We start from the raw sequence: 27,605 nt of genomic DNA on the forward strand, positions 1-27,605 counted from the left end.
TTAAACCATAGGGTTGCCATGTGCAGCACAAAATGCTTGTCATGTCATATTATTGCCATCTCGGGGAAAGCAGTATCTGCAGGAATCCCCCCTTCTGGATTATTCTTAGAGGCACAGGACTATCCAAGCAGACAAACCAGAGCTTAAATCTGCAGCCAGCACAGTGGAATATGGAGCTGTCCTCCTCAGCACAATAATTCATATCCCACAGCAGAAGAGCTACTGGATTTGCTACAGGAAACAGGAAACGAGCCTGAAGTGCACTGCCTCTTGATATGGGCTGAAGGCAGGCCAAACTAGTTTGCTTTGAGGAAATGACCCGCATGACAAGACACGCTCACTTTGGGTGAACAAGAATTCAGAGTCTTGTGGTGATTTGGGGATGAGATGAATTGAGGGTTGCACGAGGAGAGGAGTACACCTACCGGTATTTGCTAGCAAGCAAGTCTTCGTAATCACTCACACATTAGCAATTGTGATTAAAAGGGCACAGCAAGACAATAATTAGGGACTGAAGCAGATGGGTAGCTGCTACAATTGAAAGGCTGAGGCATGCTGTCCAAAACTAGTTTCTGGCGAGGTGCCTGAGCATAGAAGGTACAGTAGCTCCAACAACTTGTGAACTGGAGAGGAGGACTTCAGGACTGTAAAGTGTAATCATTTAGAAAGTCAGCTGCCAGTCATGAAAGGAAAGGTACATCAGCCTCTACAATGTACATTAATTATTCCTGAATTAAACTCCTAGACATCTCCTGCAGCTGCTGCAAGAAGGGGGATTCCTATTATGCTGAGAGCTGATTCATGTGCACAAATACCCCTGGTACATCAAGGAGCTCATACAAACTTAAAGCCTTATGCTTTATAGATCCAGATCTTATAGAAGCCTTATACGGTCAGATCATTAATCTTTCTATCTCAGGATTGTCTGCTCTGACAGGGAGTGGCTATTCCAGATTTCAGACTGGAGTTTTCTCAGATTTTCTGAAGAGGCTGCAAAAGGAACCCAGAATCTTCTACATGCGTTCTGCAAGCATGTGTTCTATGTATTGGCTAAGTCCCTGCCTAAGGGTTTATTTAAGCCCAGTTCTCTTCCTGTCGTGATAGCTTTCTGTGTAGAGGGTTTCTTTGTTTCTTTTTACAAGGAGGAGCATTCATACGTGCAATCTGCACCACATGCAATCTGAAACCATACAGTGTAAGATTCTTCCTGCACATTTCATTTGGCCCTGAGCTGGCCTCAACTGTAGCACAGCCCATAGCTGCTATCATGGTACCTCCCATCATGGTGGGCTCTTCAGTTTCTACTGCAATATTTCATACAGTCGTACCTCGTGTTGCGTTCGCTGCAGGTATCCCGAACAGCACGGGATACGAACGCGCCGAACTCGCAAGTAATGGAACGGAGTACTTCCGGGTTTGGTGGGTCACACAGGTGCAGACTTGTGCAGTGACATCACGTGCATGTGCAGATGCACCGAATCACGACCCGTGCATGCGCAGAAGCGGCGCTGCGGGTTGCGGACTTCTCAGGATATGAACGGGCTCCAGAATGGATCCTGTTCGTATCTAGAGGTACCACTGTACTGAGTTCTGTAGCCTCTTTTCAGGCTGCATCATCTATCCTGAAGTAGAGTGGGGTGCATCTAGCAGCCTTGCAAGTTGCCATTGTGCCCCTTCTGGAAAGCCCAGCAGAGGTGGGTCATCTCCAGCAGTAAGCTTGGAACCATGGTAAGCCAGAAGTTTTGTTGCCACTCCCTAGGATTGAACTAAAGTGATCCTAACATCCTGGAACCTGTTGCGGACAGTCTACCTTAGTGTCTGCTACGATTAATGAACATGCATGCATGTATACTCGCTGAGTTTAAAGGAGCATGTGCTAGTGCATGTCAGTTTGCTGCTGTGGCATCCAAAATAGGTAGGTTTAGGCTCCAGTGACCTTGTGCAAATTGAAGAGTGCTCCTCATTGGGTCTTCCCTCTTTCTGCAGGTGAGCACCTATTTGCACGTGAAGGAGAAAGAGGGAGACAGAGATGCAGGCATGGTTTGTGGAAGCTCTACTATGCTGCGGCCTGCTAAGCAAACACCTCCCGGAGCTCACTCTTCCCCATTTCCCAGTCCTGGGTGGGGCACCTCAGCCTTCCACACCTTGCCCAAGATCAGCTCCAGCTGCTTCTTACTGAGCCTGAAGAGAAAAGGCAGAGTGGAGGCAGAAGATGCCCAGCTACTCACCTTGCAAGGGATCATGGGAACCGAACCAAGAGACCTGCAGGCAGGGCAAGGGGAGAGGCACAGCACTAGTAGCACCTGGCCCCCAAAGGGTAACAGGAGGGCACAGGCCTTGCAGGCAGAGTGCCCGGCACCCTGCAGAGAGTTGACAGACTATGTGAAGAACCCATTGGCACGGGCTATTGACGCTGAATGCGACTCAGTTAGGGAAGTATCTGGATGTCATGTGTTCCCAAGAGAGAGCAGAGGTCTCAACAGCCCCCCGTCACTGGCAGAGCGGATGAGCAACACATGCCAGCATCTTTCTCTTGGTTCTGTCCTGAGCCTGGAGCTCCCCAAGGATCCCACAGTCCTAAGGAATATCCATGATACCATCAGAGTAGCAAAAGAGGGAGCAGCAGGAAGGAAGGGAATAAGCCAAGCCTGCCACGGAGCTCGGAGCAGCCCAGCTGGGGCAAAAGTGCAGGAGGTTGGTAGTAGCCTGCAAAAGAGGGTGCTCGGAGGGCAGCCAGTCGTGCACCAGAGGCCCCTCAGGCCTGAAGATGCTCATGACAAGCTTCCCCAGGGTAAGGGAGGCACATGGTTTGAAGAGGTGAGCATCAACCCAAGCTACAGCAGGCAGAAGGCCTGCTTCGTTACTCTTTGTGGAGAAGACAGGCAGAGTCCAACTAGCCAGAGCAGTCCCAGTGACGACTTCCTGCATTTTAAGCAGAACCGGCTATCCCGCATTAGTGTCCTGCATGAGCAGATAGGTATAGAGTGGGACAGACTAGCTACCTCACTGGGTACAACTGGCAGCTCCAAGGAGGTGCAGGTAAAGGGTTCGGCTGACCACAAAGCCAGAGAAGCATCTCGGGTGAAGCTGAAGCCCTCACCTGCTAAGCACACGGGCAGCTCCGATGCGGTTTCCAGCATAGCCAGAGCTAAGAACCCTGCTGTGAATGGGGCAGCAGAGAAGGGAAGCCTTGTGAGAACCTCACCCTCGTTCCTCCACCTGGGGGTCAAATCTCCTGCCAAGCTGTCTGTATTTGAATGTGAACTAGACACCCCAACACCCTCGGAGCTGGACCCTCTTGTCCTGGCTGCTGGAGGAAGCACGACTAAAGGACCAAAGTTGCTGGAGGCTTGTCACCCTGCCCACGAGTTGTTTGAAGAGGAGGAAGAGGAGCTGCAGGCCATATGGAGCAACGTGGAGAAGCACAAGAAAAGCTCGGGAATCCACAGCAGCCCTGCTGGAAAGGTGGATAAGATGCAAAGTCCAGACAGCTCTGGTGCAAGACTCCTCCGGGCAGCGGCAGACAATTTGTTGGTGGCTAAGTTCAAGCTCCCCACCTCTGCTCAGCTGCTTCAGAGGTCTGAAGGAGAAAGAGGGACTAGTTGTGGCAGTCCAAGTCGCTGCCGGGCACCCATGCCTTCTGGCCAGGAGCCATCAGAAGGGGCAGTAGCTGCAGCTGTGAGGTCACTGCAGAATACCTGCCCAGGGGCCCAGCAGAAGCTTCAGGCAGAGGGCAGAAGTATTGGCAAGGTCAGAACCATTGGCTTCTATGGGGCAGGGGTGGGGATTGTACGCCTGGAAACCAGGTGTTTACTGTTCTTTTCCTCAAGTCCCTGGATACTGCTGGCATTGATCTGCAATGTGTACTTGAGCAGTTTCTCATTGCACAATTATTAAAATGTGTATTTTTTCCTATCAGGAACCAGCAACTCCGCAGATGTGGAGTATTTTCTTTTAAAGGAGATGCAGATCGCCTAGCTAATGAGATGTTTGCCCATGAGATGTTTACATCAGTACTGTTCCTGGTTTGACTGTGGGGAGGGAGGGAGGGAGAGGAAGAGAGATCCCAATCCCCCAAACACTTTCCTAGCATGAGCTATACAATGTATGTCTTTTCCATTAATCAGTGACTGCTCAAAGCACACTTTTTCTTTTTGCTGTTTTGGGGAATGTGGTGTTAAAATGCATTCGTATTGGAAACACTGTTGCTTCATTGTGGTTGCTTCATTCATTGTTGCCTGCCTCTTTCTAGAATCTTCCCAGTAAACTTGAGCTTCAGATGATGGAAGGAGCTTTGGAGAGGAAGCATCTGTTGCAGGCAGGAGGCAAGAAGGTACTGTCAGAGCTGCGTGGCATTATGTGAGGGGGTGGGTGGGAATGTGAATATGGATGCCGATGACTCGCCACCAAGAAACAACTTCATTGGAGTTCCAGTAACACTTCAACAGAGCCTAGCCCTGTATAGCAGAGCTTTCCAAACATTTCATGTTGATGACACACTTTTTAGACATGCATCATTTCGTGACACATTAATTCAGTTTTACTAGCAAACCGGACGCGTTAAACTGACCCCTTTCCAGCCCCGACAGAAGCAAGGTGAGCATTTGTGCAACACACTTAACACACTGCAGCTGACTCAACACACAATTTGGAAAGCTCTGACTTATATCAACACGCACAGAAACACTTCTGAGTGAGGTGGTTCAGGCATAACAGCAAACCAATATTCGATCCTGATTTGCAGGGGAAGCATAAATACAGTAACAGTTTGCCGTGTGACAAACTAGCTATGGTTTGGTCCAAGCCAGGATCTGCCCAAGGCTTGGTGGCTGAACTCACGAAACTGAGGCTCCGTGCTGCTTATTCACACAATGCCAAGCCATGGTTATGTCTAAACCCAGGGGTGGGAAAACCTCCAGTCTGTGGGCCTACGAGGCTGTTTCATGAAGCCATTCCCACCTGCTCTACCCCTGAAGTCAGGTGTGGAGCAGGTAAAGGCAAAGCTTGAATGAAATGCAGCTAGTTGCCACTTTGCAGATTTTGTCTGCACAATTTGATTTCAAACCACACAGAGAAATACAGACCACTTGACGCTATTGTGACATCAAGCGATTGACAGGTGGAAAGCCCCACCCACTGGGCAAATGGGGCCTGTGATGGGGTGTGGATATAAGGATCTGGATCACTGGCCTGGCTTAAACCAGCACAGTGTGGGTAGTGCATAAAGCAAAGGGCCTTTACAAATGACGAAAAACTTGTGGATTTTATTCTTACCGCTATACTGTATTGCCAACTGTAGCTGCTGCAGACAGGAGGTGGAAACATAAGGTCCAGAGTAAGCTGACCATATATCTGAAGGTGATGTTCACTTTTACTTTGCACTGATGTTCATGTTCCCATGCTTTGAAGAGCTAGAAGGGGCTCTCAGGCAATGGTTGCCTTTCTTTGTCTCCAGGGGAAGGGAGGGGCCTTACTCTGGAGGCAAGCACAGGCAGATAGGGACTTCATGCACATGAAACCATCTGAACAGGTCACCTTATGAACCAACCTTAACTCTTCACCTGCTTCAGATCTGATCTTTTCATTTCTTTTCTCCTAGGCAAACTGTCGTTCCTGGAACACATTCCACACAGTACTGATGAGACAAACTTTGTGTTTCTACCAGGACAAGAAAGACACCCTCAAGGTAATGGTAGGCAGTGAGGTGCCCAAAGACAAATGGAGATAAGAAAAGGGTATGAGTAAGGCCTGTGTCACATTTTCATATACCTCCAGCCAGTGCTTTTTTCCTTAAAAAAAAATGTTTAGGGGTATGATTTTCCTACTCATAATGAAATACTGCCCCTCAATCAGGCAAAACTTTGATTCACAAAATGTTTAGGGGTATGCGTCCCCCTGCGTCCCCCCAGGAAAAAAAGCACCACCTCCAGCATTTTCATATCCTGTATAGTCCTTTGCCTACTGACATCTCCTGTGAATGTTCGGCATGCATAGATTGTCAAGCATCTACACTTTGCCGATTGCATTTATTTTTGTCTAAACTTTCAGTGCATTCTCTGCCAAAATAGAACTAGAAATTCTTGTAAAGACTAACTTAACGTCTAAAACTAAAATAAAGACAGTCCACAAATCACAGTAAAACCAAGCCTAGTCATAAGTGTCAAATCTCAAAACCGTCAGGCAGCTTTGGCAGAAGAAAAGCTCAACAAATATAAAAGCTTGGTGTACTAGCACAGGCTGTCCCGAATAACAATTGCCCACCCAAGAGAAGAGTGAAGTAGCTAGTAGGAGCCCACTTCAGAGTCTGAGAGCATCACTACCAAGAGAGCCCTGCAGTTTGTAACTGAAGAAACAAAGGCTGCATACACACCATGCCTTTTAAAGCACATCCACACCCCATGAATCCTGGGAATTGTGGTTTACCCCTCACAGACCTACTGTTCCATACACCCAGAACAAACTATTTCCTATGTTTCTTTTGGTGGGCGAGGATGCTTTAAAGGCATAGTGTGTATGCAGCTGAAGAAAGGCAGAGCAGTAAACTCAAGCAGTCCCTTTCTTCAGACTCAGCAGCCATGCCTTGGGATGCCTGCCTTTCCTCCCCATTAAAACCTGTCCCTAATTTATAACTTCAGAAAGAACAGCTTTGCCATGGACATTGCTCCCTGGTTCTCCAGTTGAACTCTTCTTCATGTGAGAATATTATTATTATTAGTTATGCGCCCTTCAACTTAAGATCCCTGGGTAGCTTACAACAATTAAAGCACAACGTTAAAAACAGTTTAAAACAACAGAAACAAGAAGGGTCCTACAAATATATATCTGTACTGACATGCAACTTAAAAACAGTGGCTTTCTGATTCCAGGGACTTTTATCATTTGCCTTCCTTTGCACAGCAGAGTTCTGTAGTGGCCTTGCCACTGAACCTCCGCGGAGCCGTTTGCACGCTAGAAACAGAGTATATCAAAAAGAACAACTGTTTCACACTACAGTGAGTAACCTCCTTTTCTTTTCGTTCACAAGATAATACATGCAGTATACAATAAGCTCTATAAAGGGGTAATAAATGCTAAACAATAATAAATACTATTATGGTTTTTTAAAAAGAAAATAAAGGTAACTCAGGACTGTAATACTGCAGGGACAGCCTCTTCCCATATGAATTGACCTGGACCTTGCAATCATCATCTGAGGCACATCTTTGTGTGCCTTCTCCATGAGAGGTCTGGAGGGAGGCAGCACGAGAATGAGCCTTTTCTGTGGTGGCTCCATATTGTGGGATGCTCAGAGGTTTGCATGGAGCCTTCATTACAAATCTTTAGGTGCCAAGTGAAAACATTCTTCACCCAGGCCTTTGACTAAATGCAGTGGTATTTTGGGTTACATACGCTTCAGGTTGCATACTCCGCTAACCCAGAAATAACGCTTCAGGTGAAGAACTTTGCTTCAGGATAAGAACAGAAATTGTGCTCTGACGGCGCAGTAGCAGCGGGAGGCCCCATTAGCTAAAGTGGTGCTTCAGGTTAAGAACAGTTTCAGGTTAAGAACAGACCTCCGGAACGAATTAAGTTCTTAACCCGAGGTACCACTGTAATCAATCTGTGGCCATTTAAACTGGTGGGAGTATTGTTTCGTTTGTTGTTATGTATGTTTGTGTTTTTATATTGTAAGTGACCCTATGATCCTCAGATGAAGGATGGCAAGATAGATAGATAGATAGATAGATAGATAGATAGATAGATAGATAGATAGATCTGGGAAAGACAGACTTCAACATGCTGGGTTTCCATTGTGAGGATGTTGATGAAATGCCAGCCCCTGAACAGCATAAATGGTGATAATAGAAATCCTTGTGGAGGGTGCCTGCTTCTAGCTCCTAGATTGCTAGGTATTTGAGGCTGGTGTTGGTTGTTGTACCTGTATCCCATCAAATTCCTTCAGCCGATTTCCTTGCATACCCCAGGTTGAAGGATGGCTCCAAGTACCTCCTTAGAGCTCCTACTGAGCCACTCATGTGGGAGTGGATTACCAAATTGCAGCAGAACTCAGGTAAGACTGAAGTAATTACTGTATAAGGAAGAGACCATGGGGGCATTGGAGGTCTAAGTGAAGAAAATATGGTTACGACTCAGGAGCAAGAGGTAACTTGAGGCCTCCTGCAGACCACTCTGGTGGTCCACATGAGCAAGAGACCCACATGGGCACTCTCGGTTTTCCCTCCAGTTCACTGTCGAGAGAAGCAGCAGTGCCATGTCATGTTTTTGGTAACTGGTTTTATATTTGTGTCAGACTTTATATCTCCCACATTTCCCACTGTAATTGAGTCAGACGTGAGTTCAGAAGGGGGATTCATCTTTGACATACAGAAGGCCCATAGAGTGCTGGTACTTGCACGTGGGAGGCTGGAGCTCAGATTCCAGTTTAGCTACAAGGTTTTCTGCAGAACAGTTGGCTCCTGGGCTCCATTCCTTTTGTGTAAAGAAGAAAATAATAAGTCTGTCCTGTAGGTTCTATGGGCTACTGTACACCTTGCATTTTTTAGGTGTACACTCCAGAAACAAGTGGGCATGTGGCAAAACAGGTGAATGATATGTAGCTTTTAAAAGTCTGCTTATCAGAGAGGCTACCACTCCCTATTGCAAGGCAGCAAGTATGTGGAACAGACCTATGCCTCAGGTTTCTTCGGGTGAACAACACTCTTGATTTTCAAAAGCCATCTCTCAGTGTGAATGAATGAATGAATGAATGAATTTATTTTACGGTCACAGACCAACTCATTAAATCAACAATACAAAAGTGATACATTAAAATTTGCACAGCAAATACCATACACGTATATGCACGTATACAGCAGCATCTAAAATATATGGATTAGAATCGGGGCATTTAAAATATTGCCTAAAAATTGCCATTTAGGGTTCTGTTCATAGCGATAACACTGCTTGTTCTCTGAGCCTCATGGCTGCTACACAGTATTTCGCTACTTTCAGGGTAATCTCAGGGTCCCTGTCCTCCACAAGGCATTTAAGGCATAGGAATTCATTTAAAGGATTTTGCATGACTGGGGAAATAAAAACACGGCGTATGTCATCGTAAAAGCGGCAACGTAATAAAACATGAGTAACAGATTCTACCTCCGGCAGGCCACAGGGGCAGAGTCGTTCCGCATATGGTTTACCTGCAAATCTTCCCTGCAGTAAGGCAGATGGTAATACATTAAATCTAGCAAGGGTAAACGCCCGTCTATATTTGGGTATTTGTAATTTTGTCAAATACCTCGCTGGAGAAAATCCTCTCCCATTGTCCCCTATAGCTAGATGTTTGCTCATCTCACTCGTATGACGTTGGAGTTCCACATCCCAGACTCGTTGGCGAATGGTTGCTCTTGCTTTCTCGTATCCCGCAGCCAACAAGACCTGAGGCGAGAATCCCAAGTCTCTTAGCTTTCCATACAGAGTGACTTTCCATTTGGATTGGAAAGCATCCAAAAGAGTTAAGGGTGCCAATCCAACAGGAAAGAAAATAAGTTTCAGCCAGTAATGAATCTTGAGAATCCATATGCGGGCGCTGACAGGAATTTGCCCTACCTCCAAGCGAACCGCTATATTGGACACACAAGAAGGGATCCCTAGCAAACAGCGGTAGAACTTAGTTTGAAATGATTCCAGGGGATCATAGTTTGAAAAGCTGCAAATCTGTGAGCCAAAGGTCAGTTGTGCTAATATTTTTGCAGCAAACACCTGAGAGGCTGCTGGAATATATTGTCCTCCTCTCCCATAGAAAAATCTTATGGTAGCTTTAGTAGATCTTTGGACATTTGCAATGGTGTTTTTAACATGATAAATCCATGACCCCCTTTCCTGGAAGGTTATACCCAGGTATTTGAAAGTTGCTACTTGTTCAATAGGGTGATTGTCAATTCTCCATCTGTGTCTCTTTCTTTTCTTAGAGAACACCATAATTTTAGACTTAGTGTAATTAACTGTTAGTTGTTCAGCTTTACAGTAGGCAGTAAGTGCTCTCAAGAGTTTCTTTAGGCCTACCCCGGAGAAGGAAATTAAAACAGCATCGTCTGCGTATAGAAGAACTGGAAGAGGTCTATCAGCCAACTTTGGAGGATGGGCGTTTTCTCTTTCCATCTTTTCTACTAGGGAGTTGATATAATAGTTAAATAAAATGGGCGCAAGGACACATCCTTGTTTAACACCATGGTGGATTTGAATTTCCCTGGATAGGTGACCCTGCCGGTCGCACCTTACTCTGGCACGGGTATTTTCATATAATCTACGGATGAGGCACAGCAGGCGCCTGTCTATATTAGAGGCGCCAAGTTTTTCCCAAAGCCTATCTCGTGATATTAGGTCAAATGCTGATTTAAAATCTATAAAGGCTGCATAAAGAGATCCTCCTTTTCTTGACGAATATTTTTCAACAAGGTGCTGAAGCACTAGACCTTGGTCTAAAATTGACCGTTTCGCTCTAAAACCTGCTTGTGCCTCCGAGAGAACATGCTCACGCTCCAGCCAGCTCTCGAATTTATTACGTAAGTGGGCAGCGTATAGTTTGCTGATGATGCTTAAAAGGCTGATTGGTCTGTAGTTAGCAGGGTCTGATCTGCTCCCTTTCTTGTATATTGGAATAATAATAGCCAGACCCCAGTCCTCTGGGATGATGGCCGATTTGTCTATGCTGGTAAACAAGGCTGCAAGGACTGGGGCCCACCACTCCACATTGGCTTTGAGTATCTCGGGAGATATGTTATCGACTCCAGGAGCTTTGCCATATTTAAGAGATTGAATGAGCCTGTGGACCTCTTCAGTAGACACTGGCGGCCACTCATCCCCAACATCACTCATTGTTGAGGGCAAGGCCTGTTGCTGTTGATTGGTTAAATACAGAGATTGGAAATATGTCTCCCATACCCCAGCAGAGATGTTATATTCCACTTCAAGGGGGGAGTCTTGCCATCCTTTAGCGACTATCTTCCAGAAGGTGGCTGAGTCCCTCCTTCGAGAGGCCTCAATTAGACATTGCCACTCTTCCCTCTGGGTCTGAAGTTTCTTCTTTCTAATCAGAGCTTTATAGCTTTTTTTAGCTTCGAACCAATCTGGGGGGAGTGAAGGTAAATTGTCCAATTTGTACTTTCTGTATTTCCCAAGCAGAGAGCGCTTCATAGCAAGACACTCCTGGTCGAACCAGGTCTTAGATTTATTTGAATACCGTGGCCGACACTTTTCTTTTTGAGGGGTCAGGGTAGTTTGTAAAAGTAGAATCAGGTCTTGAAACAGATTTATTCTGGTACTGGGGCATGGGGAATTTAAAAGGCTATCCCTCTTTTTAAGAAATGTATCTGAGCATAACCTCCCTGAAACTTCCTTATCCCGACTGGCTGTCCATCTTATACGAGAGAATCTCAGCTCCACATCAGTGGGCCTGGAAGATTCAAGTTTATCAAGGCAGAGTGGGGCCTCTCTCACATCAAGAAGAACGTAGAGCGGTAAATGATCACTGTCCATACGCTCCTCTACCTTACATTCAATGGCTCTATTCATTAGATTGTAAGACACCATGATATAATCGATTGTAGAGGCTCCAACACTGGATATAAACGTAAATTCCCCAACACTCTCCCCTTTAGAGCGGCCATTTAATATGATCAGATCCAACTTGTTTGATAGATGCATCAGGCACAGCCCAGGGAAATTGCAGCCTTTGTCCTTTGAATACCTAGTTGGAATGAAGTGGGATTCATCTAGGACAGGCGGCAATTCATGGAAGTGGGCATATAGGGCATCATCAGAGTGGCCGATTCTGGCATTTAGATCACCGGCCACTATTACCGAGGCCGCAGGAAATTGGGTCATCAGTTTGTCGATATATAGTTCCAAGCATGCCCAGGTGTTTTTGATCATCTGTTTTCCTTTTTGAGGGGGGAGGTATACATTTATCAATAATAAACTGGAGGATCTACATCTCATCAGCAGAGCCAGAGCCAGGTGGTTCAATGGCTCCAGCTTTGTTAAGGTGACCCTCAACCTGGTTGAAACTAGGATACCGAGGCCACCTTTAATTCTCCCACCTTTGCTGCTTGGTGTTCCTGGAAGGGAAAACGAGGAGAAACCATTGGCAGCTATTTCACTAGAACTCCAAGTTTCCTGTAGGAGAACAATATCGTAGCCTTGTATAAATTTTACAAAAGATGGATCACATGTCTTTTTGGGCCAGCCTGCAATGTTCCATGTTACAAAGGAGAGCTTCTCCAACGTGGTGAGTTCAGGTGGAGTGGGTGAAGTATGGTAAGGAGAAGAAACATCACCTGAAGGAAGGACTGGATTGAGGTGCCTACTTTGTCCATCACAACCTCCACCCATTGAGTCTGTCCATCAGACTTCCTCTTGGATAGCCTCTAGGGTGCCGAATTTGTCTACAAAAATTGCGCCATTTCCAGACATTGGAAGTGCAATTTCAGCTTTATGCGTTATCAGTTTAGGTGTTAACGGGGGTGCTGGCGGGCCCATTTCTTCTGGTGTCAAATATTGGCATGCAATCCATTCTTCGTTGGTTAGAGGTTTTATTTTACAGTTGGCATAATTGTATTCCATAGGGGCAGGTGGAAATGCAAGTAATATGCATTTCCTTATAGCCGAGAGTTTATCAATTAATGCGTCTTGAGATTTCTGAATTAACTCTAAGTTGGCCATCAGGCACTGCCCGTTTTTAAATGTGGTGTCATTTTCTGCCTTTTCTGGAGATATTTGAATTTTCGGGTATTGATTTCCCTGAGTACAGGTTTTGGCAGTGTCCAGCTGGGTTGGCTTGGGGATTTCTGCCTCACTGTGCTTTGTGAATCTAAATTTGCATCTGTCCGTCTTGCATTTCTCTAAAAGTGGAGGGGGGGTTCCAATGTTTTCAAAGAGGCGAAATGTCCGTAGCCCAGTTCTCCACAGTTTGTCTTTATTTGCCAGTACTTGCTTTACTGCCCTCCAGTCCTTAAAGGTCACCACCACCCTGTTGTATATCTTGTCATATGGGAGAAATGTTATATTGCTGATGTTTTCTGCTCGTACGAGGTCTCTGATAGCGTGGTCAATTTTCATCCGAATATTGCCTTCCCTTTGTCTCTGCCTTGAATGGTATCCGTAATTATCAAAGGTTATAAAAACCAGTTTGTATTTATTTAAAGTTAGATTCCATCCATTCTGCAGAGATTTAGCGGGCGTCTTTTTGGATTGTATAGAATATTCACTAAATCCCACAGCCCTCTTGTGTAAGGTTGACCGCTTGGGCACCAAGAGATCCTTTCGCTTTTCCGGGGCTTTGCTTGGCGTTAACGTACATTCTGTCATATTTTGGAGCACTGAGGGAGTCTTTAGCTTTTCCGCGGCTTCATTTGGAGGCAGTATGAGTTCTGCTGTATTTTGGGACACAGCCGCAGATTGATTTATTGGGGTACTTGGTTTTTGGATTTTTTCCTTTATTATTGTGGAAGAATTCTTTGTCATGGAGTCCTCCAGCAATTTGAAGAGTTTTGAGAAGTTCATTTTCCTGCACTGAGAGTACAGATTGCCAGAGCGGCGGCCCATTTTAATGTTTTTGGTCTTTTTCTTTTTTTGTGTTTGACGTTTCCTCCTTAAGAATGATTTCCTGGCTACGTGGGTACTTTTCGTCTGACCTGTTATGGGGAGATTTAATTCCCTAAATTCAGTGTCTGGTTGTAACTTATCGCTGTTAGGGGCATTGCTGCTTGTTTCATGAGGTAGAAACATTTCTTGACTCTTAATTAGTTCGACTAAGGTGGAGAGGAGGCCCAGGCTCTCTGACAGAAAGTCTTTGACTGACTCAAGGTCTTTGCTTATCTGTGCAGAGTAGTTGCTGAGCAAATCTTCAAACATCCCAACTATGATATAACGAAGATTGTCCATAAATTGTAGCCCGGTGCTGCCTTGTCGTTCTTCTGAATCAGACGAATGAAAACCCCTTAAGTTCTCTCCAGAAGGGGGGGGTATGATGGCTGTGTTTGACTCATTTTCGGAGCTCCCAAGTGGCAATCCCTGCTCCTGGGCTGGATCTTGATCTGAGCAGGCAGCTTGATCCTCGTACCCCTTGTTAGCCAGCTCCGCTTGTTGCAACTCAGTTGCCAGGTCTATTGCAGCCCCTCTATCATCTATTTTGTCCTCTCTCCTATCCCAGAGGTGGTCTACAGACCATTCGTGTGGGTGGGGGAGGGGATTTTCTAAATTTCCACATCCTTTTTTTTCCAACTGGAAAAAAGAGGGGATCTTGGTCTGCTTTTTATTTGGAGGGATATCCTTGTCACATAAGGGTAATATGCCCAGTTCTTTATAGCATTGCCTTGTCAGAACCATGACTAATTTCAAGGTGGTCAGAGCGACTTTAACGAGTTCACGGTTAATCTGACGGGCTGCAAGGAGGGGGAAAGATTTAAAGTTCCTTCTAACAGCGTCCTCCTAGCAACTCCCGGAATTTTTTGCTGATAAGACTGCTGGTTTGTAGTTATTATTTCTGAATTGAGACTCTTCTCAGTCTCTTTATCAGCGTATTATTGTTATGAACGCTCTTACTCACGCAGACAAAGCGGAGGGATAGCTTGCCTTGACGCCATTATCCCGGAAGCTCTCCCATCTCTCAGTGTTTGCTTTTCTGTTCTCAAAGGCTTACCTGAAGTGGACTTTTTCCAGTCAGCTTCCCAGACTGCCCAAGAGACGACCTCTGCTGTTAGGTAACTAATATAAGCAAAGCTTGATCCAGATGTATTTGCTGGGGGGAGGGGCTAGCTTTTAAAAAAGTTCTTCTCATAACATTTGTTCCAATGAGGACTCCTGTCCAGTGGCAAGTAGATCTTCTCATGAATCATACAGTGCTATTTTGTCAAACTTAACATATTAAACAGAAAAACAGGTTTTGGATTTGTCTGCATTCTAACCAAAATTCAAATTTTGGAGTGAAAATTTGTATGTGTTCCCCTTTTTCTTCTCTCTCTTTTTAAGGACGGATTAAGATTTAGGAGTGCATCTAGGACAATTTAAGCTGAGGCCATTAGTTAACCTGTTTAGGAGTGATCCCATTTGCCCCTTGCTGCTCTGCTCTAATTTCTGCCTTTATTAGTGATAGCAGCTTCCTTGTGCTCCCCACCCCCAACATGTTACATCCCATTATTGTTCAATCTGCTGAATTTTCTCAGCTACGTAGAAACCACTGGTACATCAAATTTCCCATTCAGATACTCTAAACCCAGGCTGTGATTATGGTGGCTTGTATTACCTTTACTCTAGCTTGGCATAGCCCTGTGCAACTGGGCATGTGAGACCAATTCTCTTATTTTCTGCTGCTTCCATTTGCCCCCAGTGTGATTCCTAGCCATGGAGTTCCCCACTTGCTTGGCCCTCATCAGTCTCTCACAGCCAAGAGCCAAGAGGCCATACTCTTACCCAGATCAAGTGTGAGGCTGCAGCTGCCTTGTGAAAATCAGGATGACTTATTGGACTCAGCAGAATCACGGACAGGTGTGTGTGTGGGCTGTTCTTGAGGGTTCTCTTTAAAGCAGGGATGGGGGACCTGTGGCCTTCCAGACTGAGCAGTCTCTTATGATTCTGCAACTAATTTGGGAGGGGGTTGCACTTACTTGAAGGATGTGGTTTGTGGATTAGAGCAACTCGTGGGTCCATTGCTGTCAGTGGGGGCAAATGTAGCCTCTGTGGTGCAGAATACTTTCTATTACTGTTATGTATTGAAGTTCTCACCCTAGGTCACTAGGGGTGTGTGTGTATATAGTTCATTCTACTGCAGTTTTCACTCAGGTCCGCACATGCAAATGAGGGATTGAAAGTGACGTTCAGGGATTGGGTAACTACAGAAAGTTGTTACTGTTGCTTGTAGCTGAGTTCTATATAAGCAGGCTGCTGAGCCCTTCAGTTCACTTCTGTTCCAGCCTGAGGATAAACAAGAGCTGCTTGAAAATCACTGTGTCGTCTGCTGTGTCCACCCACTACTTAACAATTACCTTCAGCTATCCATGTCCTGGCATGAATAATCTAGCTTTGGTGGTCTGTGGCCTCATAACCTTCCAAGTGGATTCCTTTCATGCATTATATATGAGACTGCCTTTCTAGATGGTCCAGAAACTGCAATTGGTGCAGAATTCAGCAGCCATACTGCCAATAGGATCAGACAATCTGAACGCCTTACAGCAGGTCTGGCTCCGTGCACTGACTTCTGATATATTTCAGGGCCTAATTCAAAGGGTTGGTTTTAATTATATATCCTCATGTAGCTTGGACCCCCAATACCTCATGGTACCCTTTTCCCTTTATGAGCCTGCTCAGTCAGAGCTTAAGATACTCTTTGGAGACCCTCCTCATAGTGCCCGTTGCCAGAACTTGGATGGTGGCAACAAGAAAGAGGGCCTTCTCAGTGGTGCCCCCCCTTGTGTAATGCTCTCCCAAAAGAAGCTTGCCTAGTGACTATGTTAAGATATTTACAGTATCAGGCACAGGCTTCTGTCTGTCAGGTCCCTGATTTTCTTCTTGTTGTTCTTTCTTTATTTAGATTTCTTCACTATGAAGTCCCAGGCAGGTCACAACAATTAAAAATAATAATAATACAATATTACAAACAGTTAAAACAGCTGACCATCAAGAGCATAGAGTGGGTCCTAAAATACATTTTTCAGTTTTCAAAGGCCACGGCAAAGAAGAGCAGCACCTCGCTGTTGTTGCTGGAGTATTTCTAGCTGTTGATGTTGGTTCTGGGGAGAGGGCTCCTTGATTTTATTGTGACACCTTGTGATTTTGATGACTGTGCTGCGTTTTTAAATGAGTAAATTGTTGTTGTTGATTTTTTTTGTCCATTATTTTAAATCATCTTGAGACTTTGGTATAATGTGGCAAGTTCAGTTATAATAATAATAATAATAATAATAATAATAATAATAATAATAATAATAATGAATTCCTGGAGGTCTGCCGTCATCCTTGATTTCTTCCTTTCTCTCCTCTTAGAAGACAGCCAGAAATCTGCTGCCATTTATACCACAGAGCACAGTCTGAGGCACTGCTCTCCTACAGCATCTACAAGGTCGCAGGAACCTTACATTTTTGAGGAAGAGGACTATGGGCTAGTGGCGAACAAGAGGCGATCATATTCCTTTACCTCAGGTGCATACTGTATGACCTTAAAAAGAATGGGTTACCAAGCCCTCTGCCTGTTTGTACAGAGAAATATGAGTTTGTTCATTTGCTCATGTTCTGCATTTGCTCAGTTTGGCCCTTTGCCAACTGACTTCTATTCAAATGCAGCTGAAATCTCTCTGACTAAATCCAGTCTGTTGTGCACCCAGCATGATATCATTATGCTGTTTTCAGTGCTTGGCTGCATTCATTCAAAGCACGGTTATTCTCAAAGGAACAAGTTCATTGCTTAATGTCACCATTAGGTGTCAGCAACACACTTTTGACTCAGTGGCACATGTCTGAAGTTGAAGCTTGTTACCTTTGTAGATAGACTGTGCATACACTACATCCCTTGTCCCCCCCGCCCCCACCCACCCCCCGCAAAGTGAAAGTAGTCACATTTTAAAAGAATAAGAAATAGCAATATTACAATTTTCCAAAAACAATTTCTGGAAGGGCTGAATCACATAAAATGCAGACCTTCAGAAACAAAGTATGCAAGCAGCGGCCAGAAAGTAAACAAAGAAGGTGTGTGTTCAATCTTACAGGCCTTGGAATTGTACATCCTGGGAGTTACAACAGAAATGGCCCTTTTCTCTTGTCCCCACCTAGTGTACTTAGTGGGGGGGGGGGCGGCCACCACAAAGAAAGGCCTCTCCCACAGCATGTAGAAAATGGGACAGTTTTGTGTGGGCAATAGAGTCTTTGTCCCAAGCTGTTTAGGGCTTGAAAGATAATGACCAGAACTGTGCATTATACCTAAATATGTTGTGGGTGGAGGTAGGCGTTCCTTGGTGAGGGGAAAGCATATTTTGAACATACTCAGAGACAAGGTGGCTTAGTACTACTACTACTACATCACATGTTCCATGGCTGAGCCTTGGCACCAGAAAACGCCCTGGGGCAGAGACGTAATAAGCCTCAGTTCAAACATTGCCCTCAATTCTCTTCTCCTCTCTTTACTTAAGAGATGGGATGAACGTGATACTCCGGGGTAAAACAACCATGTGTACCACAGACTATTAACCAGCCTCTGACACGTTCTGCTGCTTGTTTTCAGTTCATGATGCTGCTGTGCAACCTTTCCGCTCCATTCTTTTTTTCCAGCTACGTACCAGAAGATCACACCTTTGTCGGTGTCCAAGGAACCCTTGGGCCTTGGCAGCAGCTACTCAGTCACTCTGTACATTGGAGAGCAGGTACCGACTCCTCCCAGGCCTCGCTGCCATTCCTTCATCGCCTCTCCTGGTGGCGCCCGAGAAAACTTGGGTGAGAGGAGCCAAGGCGCCTCGCCTCGCCAGAAGAACAAATCTGTCTTCAGAAAGTTCTTTGGGAAGAAAGACTGAGATACCAGCTCATTCTCCTCAGCCCAGGAGTGGGATTTGTGGCTGCATGCAAGCGCTTGAACCTTCCTAGGACTGGACCCAATGGCTGCCAGGGGACACTGTTATGCTGCACCGTTGCTTGACATTTGCTCTCGGTCTCTTCCCAAGGAGGTTGGGTGAGAGAGGTGGGACTGGTAGGCTCTGCACAGTGAAACAATCCCTTATCTCTCAGCCCCCCTATGCCATTTAACTCAACCCTGATAGGGGCAGCAACCCCAGGGAATAGCAGCTGAGAGGGTCAAAGGTCTTCAGGGAGAAAGGAAATTAAAATTAAAAACCACCTCATTCATATTGTTGGAAGGTAGTATATTCCAAATACCATGGGCTTTTTCTCTACAAGCACAGAGCACAGCCTTTGTTTGACATACAAGCTAATATAGAAAATCAGGTAATACATTCCCAGGCACATACATATTAATACTGTATTTGTATTCAAGGCAGGGGTTGTGGAAGACTCATGTTGCTTCTCTTCCTTCCTAACAAATGTTTGCATGGCCCATGAGGGGATCAAAAAAGGAAGCGCTTTCTCGGTACCAATTATCCTGACTATGTTATTTACGCAGGCATATAGGGTTGCCTTTTGTTTTTTTAACTTGACCTGGTGCCTTCGCAGATATTAGCAGGGGATAATGCGTAATCTCCTGATTTCTGCAGGTCAAGCTGCTGTAAAATGCACATGTCAACACACACACACACACACACACCCGGAGGCCAGGCCAAGGATTATTTTGGATAGTCAGCAAACCTGAGTCAGTCCTAAAGTCTGCAGCAGAGCCCACAGCTGAGGAATTATTTCTTGGGCAAATTGGTACATTATTAATTAAGAATGGGCATGGATTAAGGTTTGTGGAGGCTTTTGGAACTAGGTTTTTTTTTGCACCTCAAAAAGAACAATTTCTGTACCTACCCTGTTTATGGTTCAGAAATACAGGGTGAGTTCTCCACTGTGTGTGTGTGTGTGTGTGCGTGCATGCAAAAAACCTTAATGTTCTGCTTTCTTTTCTCCTGCACTATGATGCCTAATGCAGCAGCAATTAAGACTTGTTAAATAGTCAGTTGCATCTCCTCAAGAGACATTAACACCACATTAAAACACCAGTTGGCTGTCTGTGTGTCTTCCTTCAAAGTGTAATAGAGTTTATGGAGTTATTATTTAACTGTCTGTCAGTGAACCTGTTGCTGAATAACCCTGCTCTAAGGCTCCTTAGCACACTTGGCACTCCTTGCCCATTGAGCAATGCTGGCTGGGGCCGATGGCAGTGGTAGTCCAGTGATATCTGGAAAACAACAGGTGGCTTGTCCCTTTAATGGTGGTGGGGTTCTCAAATGGGAGGAAGTGAGGGAATTTATTATTTATACCCCACCCTTCTGGCTGGGTTTCCCCAGCCACTCTGGGAAGCTCCCAACAGAATATTAAAAACACGATAAAACATCAAACATCATACTGAGGTCCAGCTCTGAGGGTCTTCTGTTGGTTCCCCTCACTGCGAGAAGTGAGGTTACAGAGAACCAGGCAGAGGGTCTTCTCTGTAGTGGCGCCCACACTGTGGAACGCCCTCCCATCAGATGTCAAGGAAATAAACAAGCATCTAACTTTTACAAGACATCTGAAGGCAGCCCTGTATCAGGAAGTTTTTTATGTTTGACATTTTAGTATGTTCTGATATATGCTGTGAAACACCCAGAGTGGCTAGGGAAACCTAGCCAGATGGGCAGGGTATTAATAATAATAATAATAATAATAATAATAATAATAATAATAATAATAAATTTTTAAAAATCAAATGTGAGGAAGCCTTTAAGCAACCAGCAGTGGGCCACACCTGTTTAATCATCTCATGCTGTCAGTGAAAACTTGTTCAGCCCACTCATAAGAGCAAAGTGTGGAATGGCAATCAGAGCTGCTGTTTAAGCTGAAATTGGCACTGGTTTCCTGGAGAGATGGAAGCAGCTCCACTGTAAAAGGCAGGGGCTTTTAATTATCTGTAACCATCTAATGAAGGCAGTTCAGCCTCTTAAGATCTGCAGACAGAAATGTTTTCTTCTGCCTGAAAAGATGTAGTGAGAGAGACAATATACAAATCTGAATATGCAGAATTGTGAACCTAGGAGTGCAGCATGAAAAACATGGAGCACATCTGCACTGCAGATTTATTGGGTTTATTCTGGTCTGGTGCAGTTCTGACTTACAGCACCTATGCCTCACTAGATGCTAGAGAAAGATGCATGTACCGGTAACTTTAGTGAACACCCTCTTAAGGGTTGAAAAGCTGCTTTGTTCAGGAGGGCAGTTAATAAGAGGGAAGTAGTGGGAAATGATGCAGTTAATTTTTTGCCTGTTCATTATTTTTCTCCAAATCACACCATGGCTCCCCCCCCCCCCGTGTGTATGTGTGTCACATGGGAGCTAAGAGGTTCAAATATAAGTTTGAAAACCCAGTTTGCCAGGGTTAGCAAAAGGCAGTTTGTTGCAAGAGGTGAAGGACAAGATCTGTCCATATAAGCCAACCAGCCTGGCAATTTAATACTGATTTCAACATTGGCAGTAAATCCGTGTCCTTGACTGCCCTTGGTGGCAGTAGGCCAGCTTAGGGGGTGCAGAGCAGGCTCTGTCCTCCAGCACCACTTGCCTGAAGCACCCACCTCACTCTTACCTAATGAGAGGGCCAGCCTGTTTCAAACAACATCAATAGGCTGCAGCTATACATGCCGGCATGAAAAATTCCAGAGGGATTAAGTGTGTGAGACTGTTGTAGCAAAAGCAGTCTTAGGACTACACATTTATGCGGCACATATCTGCCCCCCCCCAGAGTTGTGCACTCCAGGAATGCATCAGTCTAGAAGCAGAGAACATACATGATGCATCGCATATATAAAGTCTGGGATTTACTGCTAGTATCACTAGTTAAAAAGCATTTCTGTTTATCAGAGCAAAGACAGATCTCTTCTTGAGACTCCAGAGTGCTGTTTCTAGTAATGGTTGATAACTCTAGAGTGGTGGCTGCATCATCATGGGCAGGACCCTAGTTCCATATTATAGTTTTGCAGTCATCATTGTGTGGCCAGTCAGTGGCTTGTGTTAGATTTATAGAATGCAGTGGTATCTCTGGTTATGTACTTAATTCATTCCAGAGGTCCGTTCTTAACCTGAAACCGTTCTTAACCTGAAGCACCACTTTAGCTAATGGGGCCTCCTGCTGCCGCCGCCCAATTTGTGTTCTCATCCTGAAGCAAAGTTCTTAGCCTGAGGTACTATTTCTGGGTTAGCAGAGTCTGTAACTTGAGGTACCACTGTACTAACTTCCCAGCTCTCTTGTTACCATTGTATTGCTATCCATGCTGCTTTTGGTGATTTGGGGTGGCTTTTTAAAGGATTAGACAAATTCATGGAGGATAAGGCACTCAGTGACTACTAAGCATGCTAGCTATGCTCTCTGGTCTGGTGCACTCTGGTCCTGCTTGCAGGTTTCCCCATCAGCATGTGGTTAGCCAGTGTGAGAACAGGATGCTGGCCTGGATTGGCCATTGACCTGATCCAGCAGGCACTTCTTTCTTTCTTTTAAAAATAGGCTTTTTTGTTAATTTCCCAAACCTTAACAAGCAAATACAGTGACACGTAACTTAGTGGTTGTCCCACTAAGAGAGTACAAGGTGCACCAAAGGGGTATGAAAGTTTGTGCAAAAGCACAGACCATGGCAAACCGTAATGGCTTCAATCTAATAAGTCTTTCCAAAGTCCTCTGTTTGATTGAGGTGGTCTCCATATCTGTCCATCCCAATGCTTCTATGTGAGGTGAATGGTTGCCAAGCTGCATAGAGGGATAATGGATCTGATTTCCCCTTAGCATGTATTTGACATGTCACCTTCCTCTGTTAGCACAACTGTCCAAACATAAGTATACCAAGAGTCAACAGACTGTCCACCTGCAGAACGCAAACACCTGGCAAATTCTAAACGCACCACCACTATCAGAGCTATCAGCAATTCTTTATAACATAAAAGCTGGTTGGCTTCTTCTGTTATCCCTAACAGCACTAATGAAGTTGACGTGGTTATGTTTTGTGTTTTACATTAATTCCATTTCCGCAAAGACACTGGTCCAAAAGGTGTGCACATTCTGACAGTGCCACTAGAGGTGCAGAAATGTCATAGTAACACTGCAGTTGCTTCTTATGTTCTTACAGTTTAATTTAGGCCCAGGGCCTGCTTAGCAAGTGATGGTACATATAGGCTAGGAGTCACCAAACGTAAATTTGCAGATGGCACACACCCATCACATCCTGTTTCCTTGGCTACAACAGAATGCTTCTTTCAAGCCTTATTTCAGCAGGTGGAAGGGAACTGATGGACACCAAGAAAAGGCAGGTACTATACTGACAACCCCCAATGAAGACCCTCTGAACCAAGTCTGCATGGCTGTGCATAGTGTTGATTAACCTTGGAAACAAAACAAAATAAAAAAATTCCTTCCAGTAGCACCTTAGAGACCAACTAAGTTTGTTCTTGGTATGAGATTTTGTGTGCGTGCACACTTCTTAAGATACCCCTGAATAGTATCTGAAGAAGTGTGCATGCACACGAAAGCTCATACCAAGAACAAACTTAGTTGGTCTCTAAAGTGCTACTGGAAGGAATTTTTTATTTTTTATTTTGTTTTGACTATGGCAGACCAACACGGCTACCTACCTGTACTTGGAAACAAAGGGAGCCTGGTTCAGTGCTCAAGCACATGTTTCACATGCAGAAGGTACCAAGCCCACCCCCTGCCTCACATCTCCAGTAAAAGATTAGGGAGCAGGTGAGGTGAAAGAACTGGAGCCTGATACCCTAGAGAGCTGTCATTGGTCCAAGGATGAACAAACAGGCCTATACCTTTCCTTCTCTGCTGGCAGCCCTCCTACTTTTGGCATTAAGGATATAGGAGCTTCCAGGTCAGGTTCTGGCACCTCTCTTTTGAAATTCAATTGTGCTCACACCTGTTCCCTCTTCCCTTCTGAAGGGGGGGGGGGCTCCTGCATCAAGATTTTCAGAGTGTAAGAGAGGGCAAGAGACTACAAGCTATCTGCACCCAAACAGGAAATGAGGGTCATGAGATGGCAAGAGGAGACACTGCAATTTGTTAACACTTTGCTGCTAGGGTTTATCCTGCTCCATTGACTCAGGCTGCCTATGCTGCTCCCCATTCAGCATCGGAGTCTCTGTTGAAGCTACTGTGTTCCAATGTACAGAGCTGGCTTCAACTAAAACAGGCCTTTGATCCAGCTCTAGCCTGATATCGTCCACTCCAGGTGTGGAGATCCTCTAGTCATCCTGATGTTGCTGAACTACAACTGCTGTGTTTATTCTGCATGGAAGGGAAACCATTTTAAAAAGTGTGTGGCAACATTTATGTATAAGGAGGTTCAGGAGAGGGATGCTTCACCTATTACATTTCTGCCTGCATTGCAGAGCTGTCATCAACGCCTAGGAAGCCCTGTCCTGGGGTGGGGGGGTGCACTCTGCACCTGCTCAAGGGCACTGCTTTCATTACTGATTCACATGTGTCGGAGCAGAGTCCTGCTTTCAAATAAGCCTCATCTAAGAAAGGTTCGCCAAGGGCGCCAGTGGATAAAAACAAGCGCCGGGCGCGCTAGGACCTGGGGATGCTCAGCAGGCGCCCGAGCAGAAAAGTCTCGCCGGGACGAGCAGTCTGGTGGAAGGCGAGTTTTCCGCGGGAGAGGCGGAGAAAGCGCTGCAGCCGGCGGCGAGGTGGCCAAGCCCTGGGCAACATGTAAGCGTGCGCGGTGGTGCCTCGGGGCTCCAGCTGGTGCTTCCTGCTTGCGTTTGGCTGGGCCGAGTTCCCCGCAAAGGGAACTTACAGGTTGTAAACACCCGGGGGTGAGGGGCGGAAAGAAAGAAGCAGAGACAGGCGCCCTTCGTCCGGGGCTGGGGAAAGAGTCGTCCGCAAGGCCACCCGCTTCTCCACGAGGTGCTCGTTTCTGAACTGCGTCGGGGGGCGGGCGGGCGCCCCTTTTCCGGCTCCGGCGCGCAAGGACGGATCTCGTTGGCGCACAGCCGCTGCTTCCAAAGTGGAGGCTGCTCGGGAGCCTTGGGCGCACGCCTGCTTGGCCGCGTCTGTCCCGGCACATGTCGTTCTTCTAAAAAGCAAGTCGGGCCCAGTGTGCTTTGGCGGGTGTGCCCGGAGGAGGCACAGTTCCTCAGAAGCATGGAGAGATTAACTCGCCCTTTATGTATGCCCTGCTGTGTTCTCGATCGTGGTGGATTTCCTATCCTTGTCACTGCTTCGGGAACTCAACGATCCCCGTTCATTGCTAGATGTGAACATCCTGGGAGAAATAAATGTTAGCCGGTGCAAGGTCCGCGTGTCCTCCAAAGTATAATGGTGCGAAATCGCCCAGAGGGCATAAAGCGCCTGCTAAATTCTTAATTGGATTTGGCTGGAGAAAGCTTAGAAATTGCCCTTTGAAGCCTCCCAAAGATAAACTAGCTGATGCTCAGGAAGCTACCAGTTGACCTAATGCCGTTTGCTTGTCCGTTTGATGCAGCAGCAACAGTGCTTCATTTTACCCCTTGGGTTGGGTGGAGTGGAAGAAAACGGAGCTCCAGATACAATTGTGGTGTTAGGCATAGCATGTCTGTGGCAGGGAACCAGAGAGAGCTTGCCTGGAAGTTGCATGTAAGTTGTTGACTGTGCTTCCTCCCTGCAGACTTTAATGCTGACTAAGTAGGGGGACTTTGCCACTAATGTCTAGGCTGCTTCCTTTTCTTTTTCTTGCCTGGAGGCGTTACTAATGTTTGCTTTTTCTTGGTCTAAACAAGGTTAAGAGTGTTGGGATATTCCATCAAGCAGGTGCAGAGCAGGCATTGGTCATCGTTTTGCTGTGTCCTTGATGCTTAGTCTCCAGGCTGGCTATGTGTACAGATCTCCAGGTTTTCAAGGTCACAGCTTTGAATACATATCTGTGAAACACACAGCCATTTCTGTTGCACACTAGCAGTCTCCATCCATTCTAATCCCCCCACCTCAATTTCCTTCTGTTGCTCTTTCCCCACTAGCCAGAGCTGTCCTTGGTCAACTGTGTTGGCATCTCAATGATGGAACTGTGCCAGGTTTGGCCAATCGGCACAGGTGTTCAGAAGGTTCCCAGGTTGCAATCCAGAGATTGTGTAGATGATTTGTACTGTTTTTACAGGAGCAAAAGAGGAATCCGTTGTGGTTTCCCTTCTTCTGTTGCTCTCCTGATGCCTTTTGCCTATATGTTTCTGAACACCATTGCTGGAAATCACGGGAGGGGAGAGCGCTGTTTTCATCAGGTCCTTCACATAGGCACTGTGAGACCAGGATGCTAGACTGGATGGGCCACTGGCCTGATCCAGCAGAACTCTTCTTATGTTCATATTCTTCTTCCACAAAGTTGGCAAGGTTTCCTTTTGCCCATGTGCCCCTTTTGCTCTAAAAACTGGATCTTCCCTTTGCATTTGACACCATTTTAAACAGAACGGGTCTGTCACCATCACACTGAGCTCAGCCCAGAGTTCAATATGTAAATACATGTGGGTTGTGGAAGTGGCAACAAGGCAAAGGGAACATCGGTTGCCGATGTACTGTGTGACCTTGGGAGAAGGTGGCTGGTGCTCTCTTTGCTTAAATTTCCCTCTTTGCACCACCAGGGAGGCTACTGCCTTGCCATGCAGGCTATGAGGCTCTGTTCAGGAGATGCAAGAAGGGTGATTGATGATAGGAGTACTGTTTCTCCTGAGTTTCCTGCCCTTCCAACTGCTATGCAGCTGATGTTGTGGGAGACTTGCCGCCCTCTCAAGTTTAAGCTTGATTTCCGACAACTGTGCAACAAATGATTGGCAAGAACCATGATAACGATCTCTTGTGCAAACGATGGCCGTTTTCACACATGCAGTTTAAAAGTGGCCAAAATGCCCATTTGCAGGACAAATGACTCTCCTGTTTTTCTTCTCTGCATGAAGAGTAACATGAAGCGTGAGCTTCTCTCATTCTCTTTTAAGCATCACTTGTGAGATGATGCTCATTTAACTATCTAGACAGATATAGCTTAATACTGTCTGTCCAATTGGATTCAAATTTTCTGAATTAGCTGGGAGAAAAATAGGTGGTTTTGCTGCATTTTGTTAGGTTGTGATGATTTGCTCAAGTGTGGAAAGCCAGATTCCAGCTAAAAGATGGAAGGCTCCTTTATTTCAAGCAGTTTCCAGGGGACTAGTCTTGAATCCTGTGGTCAATGCACAAGCAGGAAATTCCATTTTATGGGTGGCTTTTGGAGCAAGGCATTACTGAACGGGTGAATTTGTACAAGGGTAGGCAGTCCTTCAGAGCCTCTCATGCACTGGGGCTCAGGCACAGTTGTTGTGCTCATGCAATCGTCATGGTAACGTACAACTGTAATCTGCCCCATCTCCCTCTGCAAGCCCTTCCTCTATGAGCTTATTCTAGCCTGGATAAAATAGCTTTTTGCATGAATACCGCAGCAAGGCAGTTCCTTGTGCTTCCAGCTCTGATTTGCTGATGATTGTGCTGGACAGCACCAGACACCTGTGGAGAAGTTATATTTGTTTATTGTCTAAAGCCAAATACAAAATACTGCTAATGCTGTCGCTTTGGTAGTTGTGGAAAGATCAAGCTGTCTTAATTCTCACTCCTTTAGCTACTGTTTTCTCTGTGAAATCATAGGACCCTGAGGTATGGTTTTTTTTTTAAAACATACACACACAGTTAATTTCTTGCACAGCTTTTCCGATATCCATCCCACTGATGTTTTCTCCAAAGGGGTGCAGCAATAAGAATGCATGCTTTTGAGTAATCAAACCACTTTGCAAGAGCCTGGTGTAGTGGTTAAGAGCAGTGGACTTGTAATCTGGTGAACCGGGTTCAATTCCCCGCTCTTCCACATGCAGCTGCTGGGTAACCTTGGGCTAGTCACACTTCTATCTGAAGTCTCTCAGCCTCACTCACCTGACAGAGTGTTTGTTGTGGGGGAGGAAAGGAGATTGTTAGC

At 45.7% G+C, this 27,605-nt stretch overlaps 1 protein-coding gene across 6 annotated transcripts in view; it reads left to right on the top strand.

Moving 5' to 3' along the window:
• LOC117044110 overlaps nucleotides 1-19,707 on the top strand; it is a 52,074-nt gene extending 32,367 nt beyond the window's left edge. For 3 of the 6 annotated variants that reach the window (XM_033144553.1, XM_033144548.1, XM_033144551.1), the window contains 9 exons: nucleotides 1,987-3,750; nucleotides 4,253-4,333; nucleotides 5,600-5,686; nucleotides 6,898-6,992; nucleotides 7,965-8,050; nucleotides 14,675-14,741; nucleotides 15,368-15,525; nucleotides 17,020-17,175; nucleotides 18,298-19,707. In XM_033144553.1, the coding sequence (XP_033000444.1) occupies nucleotides 1,987-3,750; nucleotides 4,253-4,333; nucleotides 5,600-5,686; nucleotides 6,898-6,992; nucleotides 7,965-8,050; nucleotides 14,675-14,741; nucleotides 15,368-15,525; nucleotides 17,020-17,175; nucleotides 18,298-18,536 (2,733 nt within the window). In that variant the 3' untranslated portion in view covers nucleotides 18,537-19,707. Of the gene's footprint in view, nucleotides 1-1,986; nucleotides 3,751-4,252; nucleotides 4,334-5,599; nucleotides 5,687-6,897; nucleotides 6,993-7,964; nucleotides 8,051-14,674; nucleotides 14,746-15,367; nucleotides 15,526-17,019; nucleotides 17,176-18,297 lie in introns of those variants that run through there. The other 3 variants (XM_033144550.1, XM_033144549.1, XM_033144552.1) reach the window with 3 other exon arrangements.
• Nucleotides 19,708-27,605: the final 7,898 nt, after the last annotated feature.

Source organism: Lacerta agilis, chromosome 3, assembly GCF_009819535.1.
Source record: "Lacerta agilis isolate rLacAgi1 chromosome 3, rLacAgi1.pri, whole genome shotgun sequence".
NCBI lineage: Eukaryota > Metazoa > Chordata > Lepidosauria > Squamata > Lacertidae > Lacerta > Lacerta agilis.